The sequence below is a fragment of the Stigmatopora nigra genome, chromosome 13 (genome assembly GCF_051989575.1).
Source record: "Stigmatopora nigra isolate UIUO_SnigA chromosome 13, RoL_Snig_1.1, whole genome shotgun sequence".
Taxonomy (NCBI): domain Eukaryota; kingdom Metazoa; phylum Chordata; class Actinopteri; order Syngnathiformes; family Syngnathidae; genus Stigmatopora; species Stigmatopora nigra.
The window spans coordinates 1,323,811-1,340,930 of record NC_135520.1 but is presented as its reverse complement, the minus strand read 5'-3'; the positions used below and the strand labels follow the sequence as shown (position 1 = coordinate 1,340,930).

Genomic DNA, 17,120 nt, shown 5'->3' with positions numbered 1-17,120 from the left:
ATTTATTTCTGAACATGCGAGCTTTTTCTGTTTCAAAATTATATTCCTTTATTTTCCCTTGAGTACGTATTAACAATGATTTCTTTTTAATCGGCAGGCACTTTTTAGCTACCTAAGTTCCGGGGTCCTCAGCTGTCTTCCTGGTCCACGTAGAGATTTGTTATTGTTTCTCCCTCATTTTCACAGTTTATATCATGTCATTTGTTTATTTGTACGTAAACGACATCACCCTCACGTGGTCACTTGGAACCGTGGAAATAGCTCGATGTTAGCGGAGGTTTTTTGACATTTGGACGTCATTTTAAACGGTAAGTAAGTAGAATAGCTTGAGCTGCACAGCTAACTGGTAGCCTAAAAGCTCACTTTTCAAGTTCGGCCAATGCTTCAGACTTGTTTATTTTTTACGAGACCTCATTTAAAGTTTATCATCACTGTAATGTAAATGACCTTTGTCAGAGTCACCGTTTAATCTGATCCCCTGCAAATTCGTGGTTCACTGTACCTTAAATTATGGGAAATATACTTAAGTGATTGCAAGATTAATCTGTAGTTCTACCTGAAACTGGTTTAATTTTGGTATTAAAATCTGTTTTTATTTGTTAATCATTTGAGATGAGCCCCATCATCCCAGTCAATGAATGAATAACTCATTTTGTCTCAAATTATTAGCATTAGCTAATTGAGGACATGGTGTCACAGTACTCCAAATTATGTTGCCATTAATATTCCTTTTCTTTCCCATCAGCAGGCAAAATGTCCTGGTTTACCGAGTTTGCCGGCAAAGCGGAAAACTTCCTGAATCAAGTCGACCAAGGCGCTGCCACGGCCTTGAGCAAAAGTCAGAGCAAAACCTCCCACTTGGCGTCGTACTTTGACGACGACGGCGCCACGGAATACAAGGCGGAGCTTGGCGACACGTCTCACCACGCGTCCAGCTTCATATCCTCGGCGGCTGGCAACATCAAGAAGTCTGCCCCCCCGGCCACCATTCCAACCCACAAGCCGTCGCTGGGCAGAACTCCCAAGGCCCCGCCCTCTTCCTCCGCCTCCTCTGGCTTTGTGAAGCGCAAAAAGAGCACGCACGATGTGGACGATGACATGCTCTTTGACTTCTTGAACAGTTCAGAGCCGCCGGTTGGCGTACGCCGCGACTCCAGGCGGGACTCCAACGTGAAAGCGGGGGTGGCGGACGCTAAAACGGCGACCTCCGCGCCCCCAGGCGCCGACCCGTCGCTCCCGTCCAAGCCAACTCTGCGTGACGAGGCGTCCGGGGTGCCTGAGCTCGACTCGCCGTCCACTCACGGAATGGAAGCGTCTGAGGAGAACTCTAGGGAAGAGCAAATCCAAGGTAGGGAAACAAAAAAAAAAAGATTTCCTCGCTTAAGAACACCATTTTTTTTTAAGCTAAAGACAAAAGTAATGAATCAAAGTCAAAAGTCTAACGTTAGTTTGATTTTTGCAGTCTCAGCCAATTCAGATTCAAGTGAGAATTTGGACTCCGGGTCATCTAACCCTCAAGATTCTGGCCGACGGGAGTCGAACGCTCCCTCCGAGGAGGGGCGGGGCCAAGTTCTCTCCAGCCTACGTCTGGAGAACCAACTCCTACGTCGTGAGGTGGCCTCCCTCAACCAGGAAATGGCGTCCATCATTCAGAGATCAAAGGAAACGCAAGAAGGCAAGTCGCAATATGGAACAAATCATAGAATTTACATAGAAAGTACACCTCTACTTACGAAATTTTCACATTACGAAAAGTCTTGGAACCAATTAATTTCGTAAGTAGAGGTACAACTATAAATAAAAAAAAATATTAATTGCGTCATTCCTACAGAACTGAAGCGAGCACGCCAGCGTGTCGACGAACGCGACGGCGACCGGTCCCAGAGCGAGCGCGCCCTGCGAGGCATGCGCTCCCAGGTGGACGACCTGAACCAGGCGCTGGACGCCAAGGACGGGCAGCTGGCCGTGCTCAAGGTCCGATTGGACGAGGCCGACCAACTGCTGAGGAGCCGGAGCGTAGCGCTGGAGGAGGCGCAGGAGGAAAAATCCAGGTACAAACTATTGTTTTGTTTTTGTGTTTATCTGGGTAATGACAGCCATCTTGGATATTTAGGATCTTAGAGGACCAGACGGAAGGCAGCACGTTGCATTCCCAAGCTCTGGAAAGCACGCAGGAAAGGCTGCGGGAGGCGGAGCAAAACATCAGGAGAGGAGAGGACAACTATCGACAAATGCAGGTCAGCCCTACACTCTTAAAAACAATTTTCTAAGTTCCTAAAAATGTGAAAATCCACACTGAAACTTACCAATGGAAGCCACTCTCCCTTTTCCCTAACGTCAGCCATTTTGTTTTCCCAGAGCGAATACGCCGGCCGCCAGTCACGGCTGGAGAGCGAACGGCAGAGCCTGGCCGAGGCTTTGACGGCGGCGGAGCGTCGCGCCTCCGAGGACAAACTCCGAGCCGACGGTCTACAGCAGCAGCTGAGGAGCGCCAAAAACGCCGCCGAGAGCGCCAAACAAGAATTGCAGGAATACAAACATAAGGCCTCCCGCATCCTACAAGTAAGCCTGGTCGACTGTTGCTTTCCTTTAGGTTTCCACTATGCAGTAATAATATACCAATACAGTATAGTACTACAATTTGTTCAACAGTACTACAATTTGTTCAACAGTACTACAATTTGTTCAACAGTACTACAATTTGTTCAACAGTACTACAATTTGTTCAACAGTACTACAATATGTTTGACAGTACTACAATTTTTTAACAGTACTAAAATATGTAAAATACTACTAAAATATGTTAAATAGTTCTAAAATTAGACGGAGAGACTTTTTGCTCGAAACATAACACAAAAAAAATTGAAATGAACTTGGATTAAAATGCAGATTCACTCAAAAATAAGTTGAATCTAACTTTACACTATACTTCTAATTTTCTTTTACATTTTCAAGTCCAAAGAGAAGCTGATCAGCAGCTTGAAGGAAGGCTCCAGCTTGGACACCCTGGACGGCAGCGGATCGGTCGCCCTGGAGTTGGAGGAGCTGCGCCACGAGAAGGAGCTCCACCGAGAGGAGATCCAAAAACTGCAAGGACAACTGCACTCCCTCCGGACAGAATTGCAGGTGAGCCACACAAAAGAGGGGCGGACCTTTCCAGCCGCTCTTTCCTGGTTTCCATCCCGTCCGTCCTCAGGATTCGGAGAGCCAGTCCCTGGCCGAAGCGGAAAGCTGGCGCCAGCAGGCGGCGCACTTCGAGGAACGGGCGGCCGCCACGGCCAATCACGTCCGGCGGGAGCTGGAAGCCGAGGTGGAGCGACACAAGCAGGTGGGAGGGAGGAAAGCTCGTACCATGGCGGCCCTGGCGGCGCGTTTGATTGGTCGAGATGTTCACAGGAGCTGCAGTACGCCGAGGAAGAGCACCATCGCACAAAAGGCACTTTGCAGAGCCGGATTAAAGACCGGGAGGATGAAATTCAAAAATTAAGGAATCAGGTGGGTGTGGCCTATCGCCATTGCTTACAAATTCAATGTTTTTTCTTTTTCTTCCATGTTTAATGACCCTATTTTTCAGAAGTTTCTATTTAATATATTGATTATTTTTGTATGTATGACTCTCCTCATAGACCTATTTTTATCTATATATTTTTTTATATTATACAAATTTGCAACTGAATGAATGTCTTGACATCATGTCTCACCTTTTATTAATATTTTTTTTTCCTTTAGTTGACCAACAAGACCCTGAGCAGCAGCAGCCAATCAGAGCTGGAGAACCGCCTCCACCAACTGACCGAGACTTTGATCCAGAAGCAGACCACGTTGGAGGCCCTGGGCACGGAAAAAAACTCCCTGGTCTTCCAGTTGGAACGTTTGGAGCAACAGCTCAAAAAGGCACAGGGCGGTCCCAGCGCCGGGGGGCCGTCCATCAACATGAGCGCCGTCGAAGGACCCGGCAAGCGCATTTCCGGCTCGCCATGGTGGATCCAGAAAGTTAGCATATTTTAACACTTTATTATTATTATTATTTTTTCAACCTTTTAGGGGCCCGGCAAAGAAACATGCCGGTGCTTTTCAACCACGAAGACGCTTCCGGCATGTACGGGAAAGTGCAAAAGGCAGCCGGCACCATTGACCGATTCAGGTAAACGTGACACTGGTTAGCTACGTTAGCCGCTAGTTGAGGATTTGTTTATTTATTGGCTCTTGTTTGTTTTTGTCTTGTTTTAGCATCAGACTTGGGATCTTTTTACGGCGATATCCCATGGCCCGGATTTTTGTCATCTTGTATATGGTGAGTATTTATTAAAAATTTATTATATCGTAGAAATTACTTTTTTTGGTTATATTTAAAGATTTTTTTGCATGTTTATTTAAATTTAGTGCAGGGGTGGGAACCTTTTTGGTAGACAGAAGCAAAAACTTTATATTTTTAAATGTTATAATTTAAGAGAATAGAATTTAAAGTCAGAATTAAAAAAACACACTTTACAAGTCAAGATAGATGAAAATTTGTGCATTTTTTTGGTCAAAAAGTCCCTCAACTCTAGAACTATATTGACAAAATGATAATCAAACGATATTGCAACACTTGCTAAACAATGAAAATAATTTAGAAGGAATCTAATTCTGATTTGCATGCTTTATTATCATTATACAAGTATAAGATGTAAAAGCCCCACTGTGTAATGTACAAATAATAACAACCACAAACAAATAACCAGGTTAGCATATGCAACCATCTAAAGAGCCACATGTGGCTTTAGAGCTTTAGTTTTCCACCCCCTGCTTTAGTGAGGATTGTAGTACAGATGAAAATTCCATTCCAGACCATAACTTCTCGACCTGATTGTTGTGGCAGGTGGTCTTGCATCTTTGGGTGATGATTGTGCTCCTGACTTACTCGCCAGAAATGCACGAAGCCCACCCTGATGGAGGCTAGGTCAAAATGGCACCGGTAGCCCAAGTGTACGGGTATCAGATCTTTTTGTTTTGTTTTTGCACATACAGACGTCCAATAACTGACAATGGCAGTTTGTTCCAAGCAAAAGTTACTTTATTCAGGTCTCATGATCTTTGAGGGTGAAAGGCACCTGTTCTTGACAGATGATATTTACCAATGTAAAAAGAGTATTTTAATAAAAGACTTAAAGATGAGCCATCGCTTTAGCTGTTTTGTTTGGAAAATGTCTAGTACAAGACGTTCATGTAATTTAATGTGCTGTTTATTACTGTATCAATGGGCAAAATTATCAAATTTTTGCGCTAACTATTTCTATTTTGTATTTTTTTTTTTCAGATTAAAAGGGAAATGAATAGTTCCTCGAGCCGTATAAGATCCTCAAAGAAAAGAATGTAAAAAGAATGGGAAAAAGATGTTTTGTTATTGTTATTGTACTAATGCCTAACCCTGTCATTCCTCCTTCCACGTGCTCGCTGGCCCTTTAAAAAATATTTGTCTCATGTCAACTCCCACAATGCACTGCGCTTCCTCCACGTCACACCTGAAGCCAACCGGTCCGATAATGGCTGCTGCAGCCGAGTTGGCAGTCTCATGAAGCCAACGAGCAACATTTCCCCTCCCTTTTCCTAAAGTAAGTTATTAGAAGACGAGATATTCTCTAATTATTGTGTAATAAGCTTTACCCGAATGAGCTAGGTCGCTGGGTAAGCGAAGCTAGGCTAAGCTAGCTCCCCCCCTTTTCCACTCGCCCTCCCCGTACGACCCCGTTTTTTGTTTTGATTTTGGCCGTGTGGTCGGCGAGACACCCCAAAACATGTCTTCTTGGCTCGGGGGACTTGGGTCCGGCCTCGGACAGGTTGGAGGGAGCTTGTCGTCCTTCACCGGGCAACTCTCCAACTTTACCAAAGATATGTTGCTGGAGGGAGTGGAGGAAGTCGGAGGTGAGTCGCCGTCGCCGCCACATCCTCGTCAATATGGCACTTATTTACATTATTTACACAACTAAGTCGACTATCGACGTTTATAACCGTGTTTTGTGCTTGACTATGTAATTACAGCTAAAATATGTCTAATTTTGTCACCTCGTTGTTTACTAGTTTCTGTCAACGTGCTAATCAACAGCATACTGCACCAGCTGTGCCACTTAATTGGCTGTCAAAGTCTTCCGGGTCACGTGACATGTCTGCCTAGTCATATAGTATAGATTATTTACTCACATGCAAGGTCAACTAATGGGCTTTACATAAGTGGTCTTTTAATCTCCACATTTTTTTTCTGTAAAATAGAATGATTTAATGAAAATATAAAATATGTATAAAAAATGTTGCTTTCTTAGGGAAAAAACATTTTTAGACCAAACGTACGTTGAAAAACCCTCTCCTGTACGAAATGTTTTTTTTATGTAGAGTACAACAGTAATAACACATAATTATAAATATAAATATATATTTAGAAAAGACAACTTCAATGCAAAAATGGATATTTTGTCAATATGCGCCTGTTAATGGCTTGTCATGTGAGATTGTGAATGTTGGTTTCCATTCTGGAAATGCAAGACACACACTTAAGAGATATATTTATTTCTGTGCAGGAAAAAAAAACAGTTCCACTAAGTGATTTTTTTTCTTCCTCTTTTGACTTTGTAAGACGCCGCCACGGAGCTGCAGTTGTCCAATTCCAAGCTGGCGGATACGGAGGCGGCCCTTTCCTCGTCCAAATTTGAGGTTGGATTCTTTATTTGACTTTTGACCCATAAAAAGGCTAAAAAAATAGCCATGAGATAATCATCACGGCAAAAAGAATGTGTAGCATGTAGTCCGTTTGCTTAGCCGTGACAAACATTTCATACGGAAGTCATTTTCTTTAATCTGTTTGTTTTTGTTTTTATTGCCAGTGTGACCGGTTGAAAAAGCTCCAGGCCGAGCTGGAAGAAAAACTGGAGGCGTCGGAGATTCAAAACAAGCAGCAGTCGGACGAATACAGGGCGCTTCTACAACGGAAAGACGTACGTGGTTTGATGGGGTTCGAACCCTCGTTGTCAACCCTCCCGGTCAAACTGCATTGAACGTCTAATACCTAAACACGACTGTTCAGAAAATGAAAACTTGTCTGTTAATGTCCTCCAGGTGGAAATCAGTCACCTGAAAGCCCGTCAAAGCGGCCTCCAGGAGGACGTCCAGAATCTCCAACGCTCCGCCCAGCGAGCGTCCGCCAGCCCCGCCCCGCCGACTGTAGGCATGGCGTCCGCCTCTGGGGCTTCTTCCTCCTTCCTATCCCGACCCCCCGCGTCCCACCACGGCTTTGGCGGTGACGACATGGACCTGGGCGAGGTCATCTGGTCCCAGCAGGAGATCAACCGGCTGTCCAATGAGGTGTTGCGGATGGAGGCGGAGCTTACGCACTGGAGGCGTGTGTCTCAGGTAAAATTGACTGATGGATCTGATTGGTCGTTAGTTAAAAAAAATAAAATAAAAAAATCTTGAATTAACCACCTTAAAATTGCTTTTTATTAGGCATCGACAGCTGAGGGCGGAGCTAACACGGAGAAGGCGGAGATTCTCAAGCTCCAAAGAACAGTGGAGGTAATGCAAAACTGACCATTTACTGTATTTTCATGAATACAAGGCGCACCATATTATAAGGCGCACTGTCAATAAATGACACATTTTATTTTTATTTCCATTTTTTTCTCCTATTTCTCAGGAGCTCCGTGACGAGCTAATCCGACAAGTGGACGAGCACCAGCACCAAATGGCCACCCTGCAAGACGTCCAACGCCAAAAAATGTCCGACCTCATCCGCTGCCACCAGGAGGAGCTGAAGGAGTACGAGGAGCGAATCGAGGAACTGGAAGAGCACCTTCAGAACGGTGAATAAAAAAAAAACCAAACCTACTATCTCAGGGGACAAAATGTCCTCCAAATTTCCCCATAACTAATCCGAATACCCCCACTCAGCTCCCTCATCCCGTCCCCCCGAAGAGATTCAAACCGCCGTAGAGGCTCCTCCCTCTGAGGAGTCTGCCCAACTGCGTTTGGAGAGGGACGACGCCCGGGAGGAGAACCAAGCGCTACTGCGGAACTACGCCCGGCTGCAGTCTTCCGTGGAGGAGCTTCAGGAACGTGTAAGGGAGCAGGAGGGCAAGGCGCTTAGCAAAGTCCAGCAAGAGCGGGAAATCCAAGTCCTGAGGAATGACCTTGCCACCTCCCAAAATGAAGTGGACCGACTTAAAGACCTGCTTGAGGTACGCTACTAACAAGTTAGCTGGGCAAACTTTTGGGCCTGGGCGGGGGCCACATTGACCAAGAAGCAAAGTGCCACATGCGGCTCGGGAGCCACTGACACTGTTTTCTCAAAGCAGGCAAAAACCGAGGAAGAAGTGGAGCATGCTGAGATCTTGGAGCTCAACACTATCATCAGCAAACTAAGAGAAGAGAACCGGAACCTGGAGCTAAAAAAGACCGCCCATGGAGAAGCCGACGGCCAATCGGCGGAAGACCTGAGGGTGGCGCTAGAGAGTCGAGAGAAGACCCTGAAGGCCACGCAAGAGGAACGCGACACCCTGTTGAATGAGCTAGAGGAGCTGGACCGACAAAATCAGGACGCCACGCAGGTATGACCCAACTTTTTGTCAAAATTCAACGTATTTTCTCGCATATAAGCCCTATTTGTGCTCTAAAAATAAAAGCCAGTATTTCCAGGAAATGGACACTTTCACTGGCTCGTCCTGATTTGTTCTTCTACTCTTCTTCTTCCTCCAGCATCTGATCTCCACCAAAGATCAGCTCAAGAGTGCCGAAGCCGAACTCGTGGCCACCAAAGAACAGAAAAAAGAACTGGAGCGCCACCTGGAGACTCAGAAAGAGCAACTAAGCCAGAGTGCCTATGCCCTCAATGACCTCCACGTGAGCAAGCAACAGTTGGAGGCCAACCTCCATGAGTTGAAGAACCAAATGACCCTTAAAGAAGCCTCGAAGAAGGATGACGGAGAACTTTTGGACCTCCGACGGGAGCTGGAGAAAGCCACGTCAGAGGTCTTTCAGCTCAAGATGGACAATGGGGAGTTGATGGAGGTTGCCGGAAGAGTGGAGAAGATGGCAGAGGAAAGCATGGAGAAGGACGCCTTGGCCCAGAAGCTGAAACAAAACGTGGCCGAGGTAGAGGCTAGCCACGCCCACATCCGAGAAGAAGCCGGAGCGCTTGGACGGGCGTTGGAGGAGAAGGAGCGCCAACTTGCAGCCATGAAGGAGGACAACAGCCACTTGAAGGAGGAGCTGGAACGTCTGCGAGATCAGCATCGGGAACCGGCCGAACAGGACCGGCTCATCCTAGACAAGATGGACGCCACGAAGCGAGAAAACGGCAACGAGAAGCACGACCTCTCCAAGGCGGAACTGGAACGGCTAGCCCAGGGTATGAAGGAGAAGGAGACGCAGATTAGCCAGCTCAATGAGGAGAACTTGTCCCTGACCAGGGAGTTGGACCAGTTAGCTCTATCTCGTGAGCAGGTGGGGAAGTTGTCCCAGGTGGTCCTCCAGAAGGATCTGGAAATCCAGGCGCTTCATGCAAGAGTCACATTGAGCGGAGTCCAAAACCCAAATCAGGATGTCATCTTCCTGCAACAGCAACTCCAGGCCTTCGCCGTGGAGAGGGAGCAGGTCCTGGCCGTGCTCAACGAGAAGACCCGGGACAATAGCCAGCTCCGTTCCGACTACCACCGCCTGGTGGACGTGGTAGCCAGCAAGGAGGCGGCGCTCGTCAAACTCCAGCAGGAGAACCAGCGCCTCTCCCACTCTGGTGACCCTTCGGGCAACCAGGAGATGTTCAAGGAGACCATCCAGAACCTCTCGCGCATCATCCGCGAGAAGGACATCGAGATCGACGCCCTGACGCAAAAGTGCCAGACGCTGGTGACCGTGTTGCAGTCGTCGGGCGGAGACGCCGCCGCCGGCGGGGTCAGCAGCAACCAGTTCGAGGAACTACTCAAGGAACGCGACGCCCTCAAGCAACGGGTCAAGAAGATGGAGGAGTGGAAGCAGCAGGTCATCACCACCGTCAAGAACATGCAGCAGGAGTCCGGACAGCTCCAGGAGGAGCTGGTTCAACTCCGAGACCAGGTCTTGGCAGACGCCGACGCCGGATCCAAGATGTCCGACGACTACGACCAGCTGATCCAGAGCTACCAGCGCAAGGAACGACGATTGGGCGACGTCACCGACGAGCTGGCTACGGTCCGCCAAGGCCTGGTTCAGCTCAATGCCGCCAAGGATCTCCTCCTGGGTCGCCTTCAGATCGAGATTCCACGAGCTCAAGACGAGACGGACCAGGAGAGGGGGCCAACGGTCCAGAAGAACGACCCCATCCCCGAGGGGAACCAAGCCCAGGAGGTCCTTAGACTCCAAGCTAGCCTGGAGACCCTGCAGAGCTCAGTCCGGGACAAAGACCTTCTCATCAAGAGCAAAGGGGACCAGCTGAACCGCGTCACCGAAGCGCTGCGCAACCGCGAGAGCGACAATGAGGTTCTCAAGCAGGCCGTCACCAACTTGAAGGAACGAGCCCTCATCCTGGAGATGGACGCCCAGACCCTGAAGGCCGAGAACGAACGGGTGGCGGCGCACTCGCGCGAGAAGGACTCGGAGTTCCGGGCGCTCCAGGAGACCAACATGCAGGTGTCCATGTTGCTAAGGGAGCGGGAGTTTGAACTCGGCGCACTGAGGGACAAAGCCGCCACGGTGGAGAAGATGCTCAAAGACAAAGAACAGGTGAGTTTTCCTGTCAAAAATGACCTTTAAAATGCTATTTACTGTGGTTGCCAAATTGCTATTCCAGCTTTTTTGGCTTTTTATAACTAATCAGTAGAGATCAGAAGAGTTAAATCATTTTTACTTATTTTTATTGAATATTCTGGCAACCCAACTACCAGAATATGCCCCCAACTCCAATTTCCACCGATTTGACTTGTCTTTTTATGGATTTTAAGCCAATTCTGTCGTCCTATTTCCAACACAGGGTAATTCCGGAGAACTCAATCAACTCCTGAACGAAATCAAGTCCATGCAGGACAAAGCGGTGGCCTTCCAGCAGGAACGCGACCAAGTGATCATGGCCCTCAAGCAGAAACAAATGGAGTCCACCGCTTTACAAACCGAGGTAAATCTTCATTTCCAGCACGAAACTGGATCTCAATTAACAAAATGATTTCATCCAATAGCTCCAGCACGTCCGCGACAAGGAACAGCGCCTCAACCTGGAACTGGAGAGGCTCCGCAACCACCTCCTGGAGATGGAAGACTCGTACACCAGGGAGGCCCTGGCCGCCGAGGACCGCGAGACGGAGCTTCGGCGACGCGTGGCCCACCTGGACGAGCGGCTGGCCACGTCCTCCGGCGCCGTGGAGAGTGCCAGGTCAAAGGGCAAAGCCATATGGATGAAATGATAATACTGAAATGTCTTTTTATTTAATTATTATTACTTTTTTCTATAGTCAGCAAGCCAGCATGCAAGTGGAGTATCTGCAGGAGCAGCTGGGGGGCGTGGTCAAGCAGCGGGATGACGCCCTCCTACAGCTCAGGACCTCACAGGAGCAGGTCAAGCAGTATGCAGTTTCACTCTCTAACCTGCAGATGGTGCTAGAGCAGTTTCAACAAGGTAAGGCCGAAATGAGAATTTACAAATGGTATTTTTCAACGATAAAGAAATTATTATTTTAGTTCACCCACTGCGTTTGAAATTAACATTTTTTAATTATAATATCTGGATATTTTCCTTTTTTAAATTTTCAAATTGATGGACATTTTCAATTATTTTTATCTTGCTCTTTTTTTGTGACACAAATCCCGACTTTTTATACTCTTAATCATTAAATATATTATATATGAAATATTTCAACTTTTGATAGCGGTATTTACTTTTCTAAATATTATTTTGGAAATACTACAAGTCATTGAATATATATTTTTTGAGATAACTAAAGCTGTAGGGTAAATGTCCAAACTATGTGTGCTAGGAAGTGCGGCTTAAATGCTACATGCCCAATTTTAATTAATTTATTTTATATAATTTGTCCTCCTTTTAGAGGAGAAAGCCATGTACTCAACCGAACTGGACAAGCTAAGAAAGGAGAAAGAGGCGTGGCAAAAGAAGGCAAACAAGCTGCAAGATCAGGCCTCGTCCCTTCAGGTACTTTTCATCCGGTCGACGCCACCTGAAGGCCAGATGAGTCAGAACGCCTCTTTTTTCAGATCAACTTGGACGAAGCCACCGCCGCTCTGGAATCGGCGTCTCGCCTGGCCGACCAGCTGGACCTCAAGGAAGAGCAGATGGAGGAACTCCAGCGACAAGGTGAGCAAAAAACAACAAAAACGACAACAAAAACAACAACAAATTTGACTTTGGCGCCCAATTTTCCCAACATGGCGTCTACTCCCCTCCACCTCGCTTCCTTTAAACAACACTTGTCTGGAAATAACACAGATTTTAGTGTTTTTGTAAAGCTATATGTGAGCTCATGTGTTTTTTGGCCAGTTTCTTATCTGACTGCCACTTATGGAACGTAGCATGTTAAGCTAAGTGGCGTCTGGCTGTTGTGGCGACGTCTGTTCATTGCTAATGTTTGTGTGTTTTAGTGGACGTCAGGCAAGAGATGTTGGACGAGGCCCAGAAGAAACTCATGAACCTGTTGAACAGCACCGAAGGCAAAATTGACAAGTGGGTGACATGGAATTTAGACCTTATTTCCTACAGTTTTGCTCAAATTTAAAATATTTGGTCAAATAATGATCTTAATTGAAAATTAACTGACGTATTTTCTGGACTATAGGTTGCACTTTTTTTCCGTAGTTTGGCCAGGGCTTCTTTTTTTTTACTCTAAAGTGAGAGTTATGTATTCTATTTTTTATACTTTACAGTTTTGCTCAAATTTAAAATATTTGGTCAAATAATGATCTTAATTGAAAATTAACTGACGTATTTTCTGGACTATAGGTTGCACTTTTTTTCCGTAGTTTGGCCAGGGCTTCTTTTTTTTTACTCTAAAGTGAGAGTTATGTATTCTATTTTTTATACTTTACAGTTTTGCTCAAATTTAAAATATTTGGTCAAATAATGATCTTAATTGAAAATTAACTGACGTATTTTCTGGACTATAGGTTGCACTTTTTTCCCGTAGTTTGGCCAGGGCTTCCTTTTTTTACTCTAAAGTGAGAGTTATGTATTCTATTTTTTACACTTTACAGTTTTGCTCAAATTTAAAATATTTGGTCAAATAATGAGCTTATTGAAAATTAAGTGACGTATTTTCTGGACTATAGGTCGCACTCTTTTTCTCATAGTTTGGCCAGGGATTCTATTTTTTTTATTGAAAATTAAGTGACGTATTTTCTGGACTATAGGCCGCACTCTTTTTCCCGTAGTTTGGCCAGGGATTCCATTTTTTTTACTCAAGTGAGAGTTAAGTATTTTATTTTTCACTTTGAGTGAAAACAGCTTGTTATGCTGTGTTTTTAAGACATAATTTTCTCCATTGCTACTTTAATCTAGTCCAGAAAACATTCCATTCATTTCCATTGTAAAACCTTATAAATTAGAAGGCAAAATATTACAAGCATAGACATATATATATACAAATAAATAAATGTTAAGGTTGTCAGAACAGAAGGTGGTTGTTGACTATACTGCAATTGTGTCCCCCCCCCCCTCTTTTAGGGCCCTGATGCGTAATTTGCTCCAAGGCTACTTCCACACGCCCCGAAACAAGCGCCCGGACGTGCTGAGGCTCATGGGTAATGTTCTGGCTCTGGACCAAGACGACATGGAAAAGGTCAGAAATGAATTGATGCCTGTTTTATTTTTCTTCCTCCAAATGAATGAGTGCCTTGTAGGCCAATAACACGCCTTGTGTTTAACGCCAAGGTGTTCATGTTCCGACGCCCTTGCATTCATAAACAACAAAATGGGAAGGTGTGGCTACTTTAAGTACACTCCGTCTTTTTTTGTACGCCAGTCGCTTTGCTCTTAAATGCCAAATGTTTAATTTGTAGGCTAAAATGACGACATTTCGCAATATAACCATAAGTTTTTTTTGTCAAATTAATGATAAACAACAACAAAAATGCAAATTTTGTTGTTCAGAAGTATTTTTTTAGCATTAAAATATTTGAGCAACCACATTTTTCAAAGTTTTAACCGCTTTATTGAAATTTTGTTGAATTTGTGATGTCAAATTTCAAAAAAAAAAATCTGCACAACCATTGAACTAAATTAAAAAATACATATTGGACTTCTATACCGCTAAAAATATATTATAGTATTTAAATATCCACCATTTAGGACTGATCATGTATGAAAATGTCATTTTTAATGTCCAGCAATCTAATATAATTAAAAGCTTAAGTCGTATAAACACAAAAATTAACTTGAAGCAATATATATTTTTAAACTTCATACTTCATACAAACTTGATGCATCAAAAAAAAGTATAAATCTTAAAAATAGCCATGATAAGCTAAAATTACCATAAAACATAACAAAAAAAGCTGAAAACATACATTGACAGATTTAAATTAGCTCTAAAAGACACAAAATTGACCCAAAATTGTTTTTTGGTGTGAAATAGAATGTGTGGGAGGAGCCTCTTAGGTCCTAAAGGGACACAGATTTGACCAATTGGCTGACCCTAAGACAAAAAAAAAAAAAATTATGTCCATGCTCTTTTGTCATAGCAGATCTTTATTATGTTTTACTTTTTAATCGGACACTTCCTTCCCGCTCAAGTTTTGGGTTCACACTGAGTTCTAAGTGCATCCAGCTGCGATCCATGTCCCAAAAAAAGGGGGGAGTCAGCAAAAAAATACCCCCTGGATCTAATTATGTGGTCCAAATGGGGGAAAGCAACATTTATTTGAGGCTCTTGCAACACAACAGCGCTCGTTTGCCCACCCGCATTTTGTCACGCGCACTCTAGTCCACAAATCTTAAATCTTGCTGTTTTTTTTTTTGGCAAGGCTAAAAACCACAAGAAATGTTTCACTATCAAGGAAATGTTTGCTTAGTATTTACTCCGGGGTCATAACCTCTACTTATGAAGTTAAAGGCTTCCAGAACTTGAAAAATTTGTAAGTAGAGGTTTACATTATATATAAATTCTGTAATTCGTTCCAAAAAACGAAAACTAAACTCTTGAGTCAGTGTCCCAATTTTTTTAAATAATAAAATACACAAAAATGAGAGAACGTAAGAAAATGATTTATTAATGTCTTAAAATGAACAAAGAGAACAAACACAACATTAATCAACATTTTATGATTTCTTAATTAATTTTTCATATCTCGAAACACTCATTTGCATATAAAAAGCATTTATAAACTGAACTTTTTTGTTCCTAGAGGCATTTGTACATAGAGGTATAACTATTTGTAGTTCGCAAAGTGCTGCTCCCTCTAGTGGCCCGAGAAATATTGCACTCATAGTTACAATTTTTGTGCTTATCTTATTTTTCTTCTTCCCGTGTTTCCTAGATGCTGGAGGAGGACGTAGCGGGCGGCGTTAGCGGCTGGGTGTCGAGCTGGCTCGGCCCCCGCAGCGCTCCTCGGCGGACCCCCACCGCCGCCGGACACCACCTCAACACGGTAACAAACTCCGCCTTCCACGCTTCTCCAAACTAAAAACAGAGTCAAATTCTCCTTGTTTTGTTTCCAGTCTTTCTCGGAGATGTTCGTCAAGTTCCTGGAAACGGAATCCACGCCGTCGCTCCCCCCGCTCAAGCTCCCCGTCCTGGATATGGCGCCCCCGGGGCCCTCCAGGAGAACGGCCAGCAACGCCAACAACCCCTTCCTGGCCCCGCGCTCGGCCGCCGTACCCCTCTCGGGGAAGGGCGGCTCCGTCCCCCCCGGCGGACACCTGCTGATGAAACCCATCTCGGACGCTCTGCCCACTTTCACCCCCGTGCCCGTTTCGGCCGAGGCCCGAGGGGGCGCCGTTTTGGAGGACCTACTCAAGCAGTAATTCCCAGTTTAAACAAAATGGACGTCCAGGAGAAGGCCATTTTTTGTTTTGTTTTTTTAAATGGTCGCCACTGATAGAAAGCCATTGAGAGAACGGCCCGCCTTCCCCCATTTGCAATCCAGCTAGCTTGAATTAGCGCCAGAAGCTAAGAAGCTTAAAAGCTAAATAGCTCAAAAGCTAAAAAGCTAAAAGGCTAAATAGCTCAAAAGCTGAAAAATAGCTAAGAAAGCTAAATAGCTCAAAAGCTAAATAGCTCAAAAGCTAAATAGCTCAAAAGCTAAATAGCTCAAAAGCTAAATAGCTCAAAAGCTAAATAGCTCAAAAGCTAAATAGCTCAAAAGTTAAATAGCTCAAAAGCTAAATAGCTCAAAAGCTAAATAGCTCAAAAGCTAAATAGCTCAATAGCTACATAGCTAAAAAGCTAAATGGCTAAAAAGCTAAAGGGAAGACTGAAAGAAAACCTAGCGTCTTTTTTAAAAAACCTTTGGCTGGACTTTTGGAAGCGACTTTATCCAACAGCCACAAATCAAACGTCCCATTTTGTTCCCCGCTTGAAACCAAAACAAAGGATTTCTTCCGCATTTTATTTCCTTCCTTTCACTTTGCCAAGGCTAACAAAACTATGGGACAACAACCTCAAAAAGGCATTATTTGAATAATTAGCATCCCCTCCCCTGTTACTTAATTTTTTTCTCCACCAAAGTGACCTTGCGAACATTTCCAACCCCCCCTCCTTTTTTTGTACTTTGCATTTTACGACAATGTCGCCTACGGCGCTTGCCAAACATTCTGCGGCGGCGACGTTTTGGACTCATAACGACGCTACTATTACATACAATTTGGGTGGGATTGCTTTTTTTCCTTCCTTTTTAATGATGGGCACTAGAGGGGAGACCAACCATCCAAGTGCCTGTTATTTTCTGCAAAATAACTTGTATAATCAAGTGTAAAAAAATCCTCATAGAAATATTTATATTTACACGACGGTTTGTACATTTATTCTTTGTAAATTGGAAAAAAACGGTCCGAAAAAAAATATTATAATAAACGTACATCTGCCCCCTGCTGGTGGCTTAGTGTTAAATCAGGATGAAGGAGGGAGGGGGTCCTGGTTTGATGGGATCCAGCTGTGGAAGGAGGCGGGGGTGATCTTGCT

General features: G+C 44.7%; 2 protein-coding genes across 3 annotated transcripts; both read left to right on the top strand.

Moving 5' to 3' along the window:
* Positions 1 to 108: 108 nt before the first annotated feature.
* Positions 109 to 5,157, top strand: golga5 (golgin A5). Of its 2 annotated transcripts, none has more exons than XM_077731146.1 (13): positions 109 to 308; positions 749 to 1,348; positions 1,463 to 1,675; positions 1,832 to 2,051; positions 2,114 to 2,237; positions 2,359 to 2,562; positions 2,956 to 3,126; positions 3,197 to 3,328; positions 3,397 to 3,495; positions 3,730 to 3,955; positions 4,045 to 4,144; positions 4,231 to 4,294; positions 4,862 to 5,157. In XM_077731146.1, exons 2-13 carry the CDS (start codon positions 754 to 756, stop codon positions 4,940 to 4,942), a joined length of 2,229 nt encoding a protein of 742 aa, XP_077587272.1. In that variant the 5' UTR covers positions 109 to 308; positions 749 to 753; the 3' UTR covers positions 4,943 to 5,157. The 2 variants fall into 2 exon arrangements, with proteins under 2 accessions (XP_077587272.1, XP_077587271.1); XM_077731145.1 differs by having other exon boundaries at positions 746 to 1,348.
* Positions 5,158 to 5,777: 620 nt separating this feature from the next.
* On the top strand, positions 5,778 to 17,029 carry trip11 (thyroid hormone receptor interactor 11). The gene is made up of 18 exons (XM_077731521.1): positions 5,778 to 5,904; positions 6,611 to 6,687; positions 6,858 to 6,968; positions 7,090 to 7,383; positions 7,477 to 7,545; positions 7,667 to 7,832; positions 7,921 to 8,207; positions 8,322 to 8,576; positions 8,725 to 10,725; positions 10,973 to 11,113; positions 11,175 to 11,368; positions 11,448 to 11,611; positions 12,039 to 12,142; positions 12,205 to 12,304; positions 12,589 to 12,670; positions 13,667 to 13,781; positions 15,478 to 15,588; positions 15,659 to 17,029. Exons 1-18 carry the CDS (start codon positions 5,778 to 5,780, stop codon positions 15,962 to 15,964), a joined length of 4,704 nt encoding a protein of 1,567 aa, XP_077587647.1. The 3' UTR covers positions 15,965 to 17,029.
* The last annotated feature ends 91 nt before the right edge of the window (positions 17,030 to 17,120 follow it).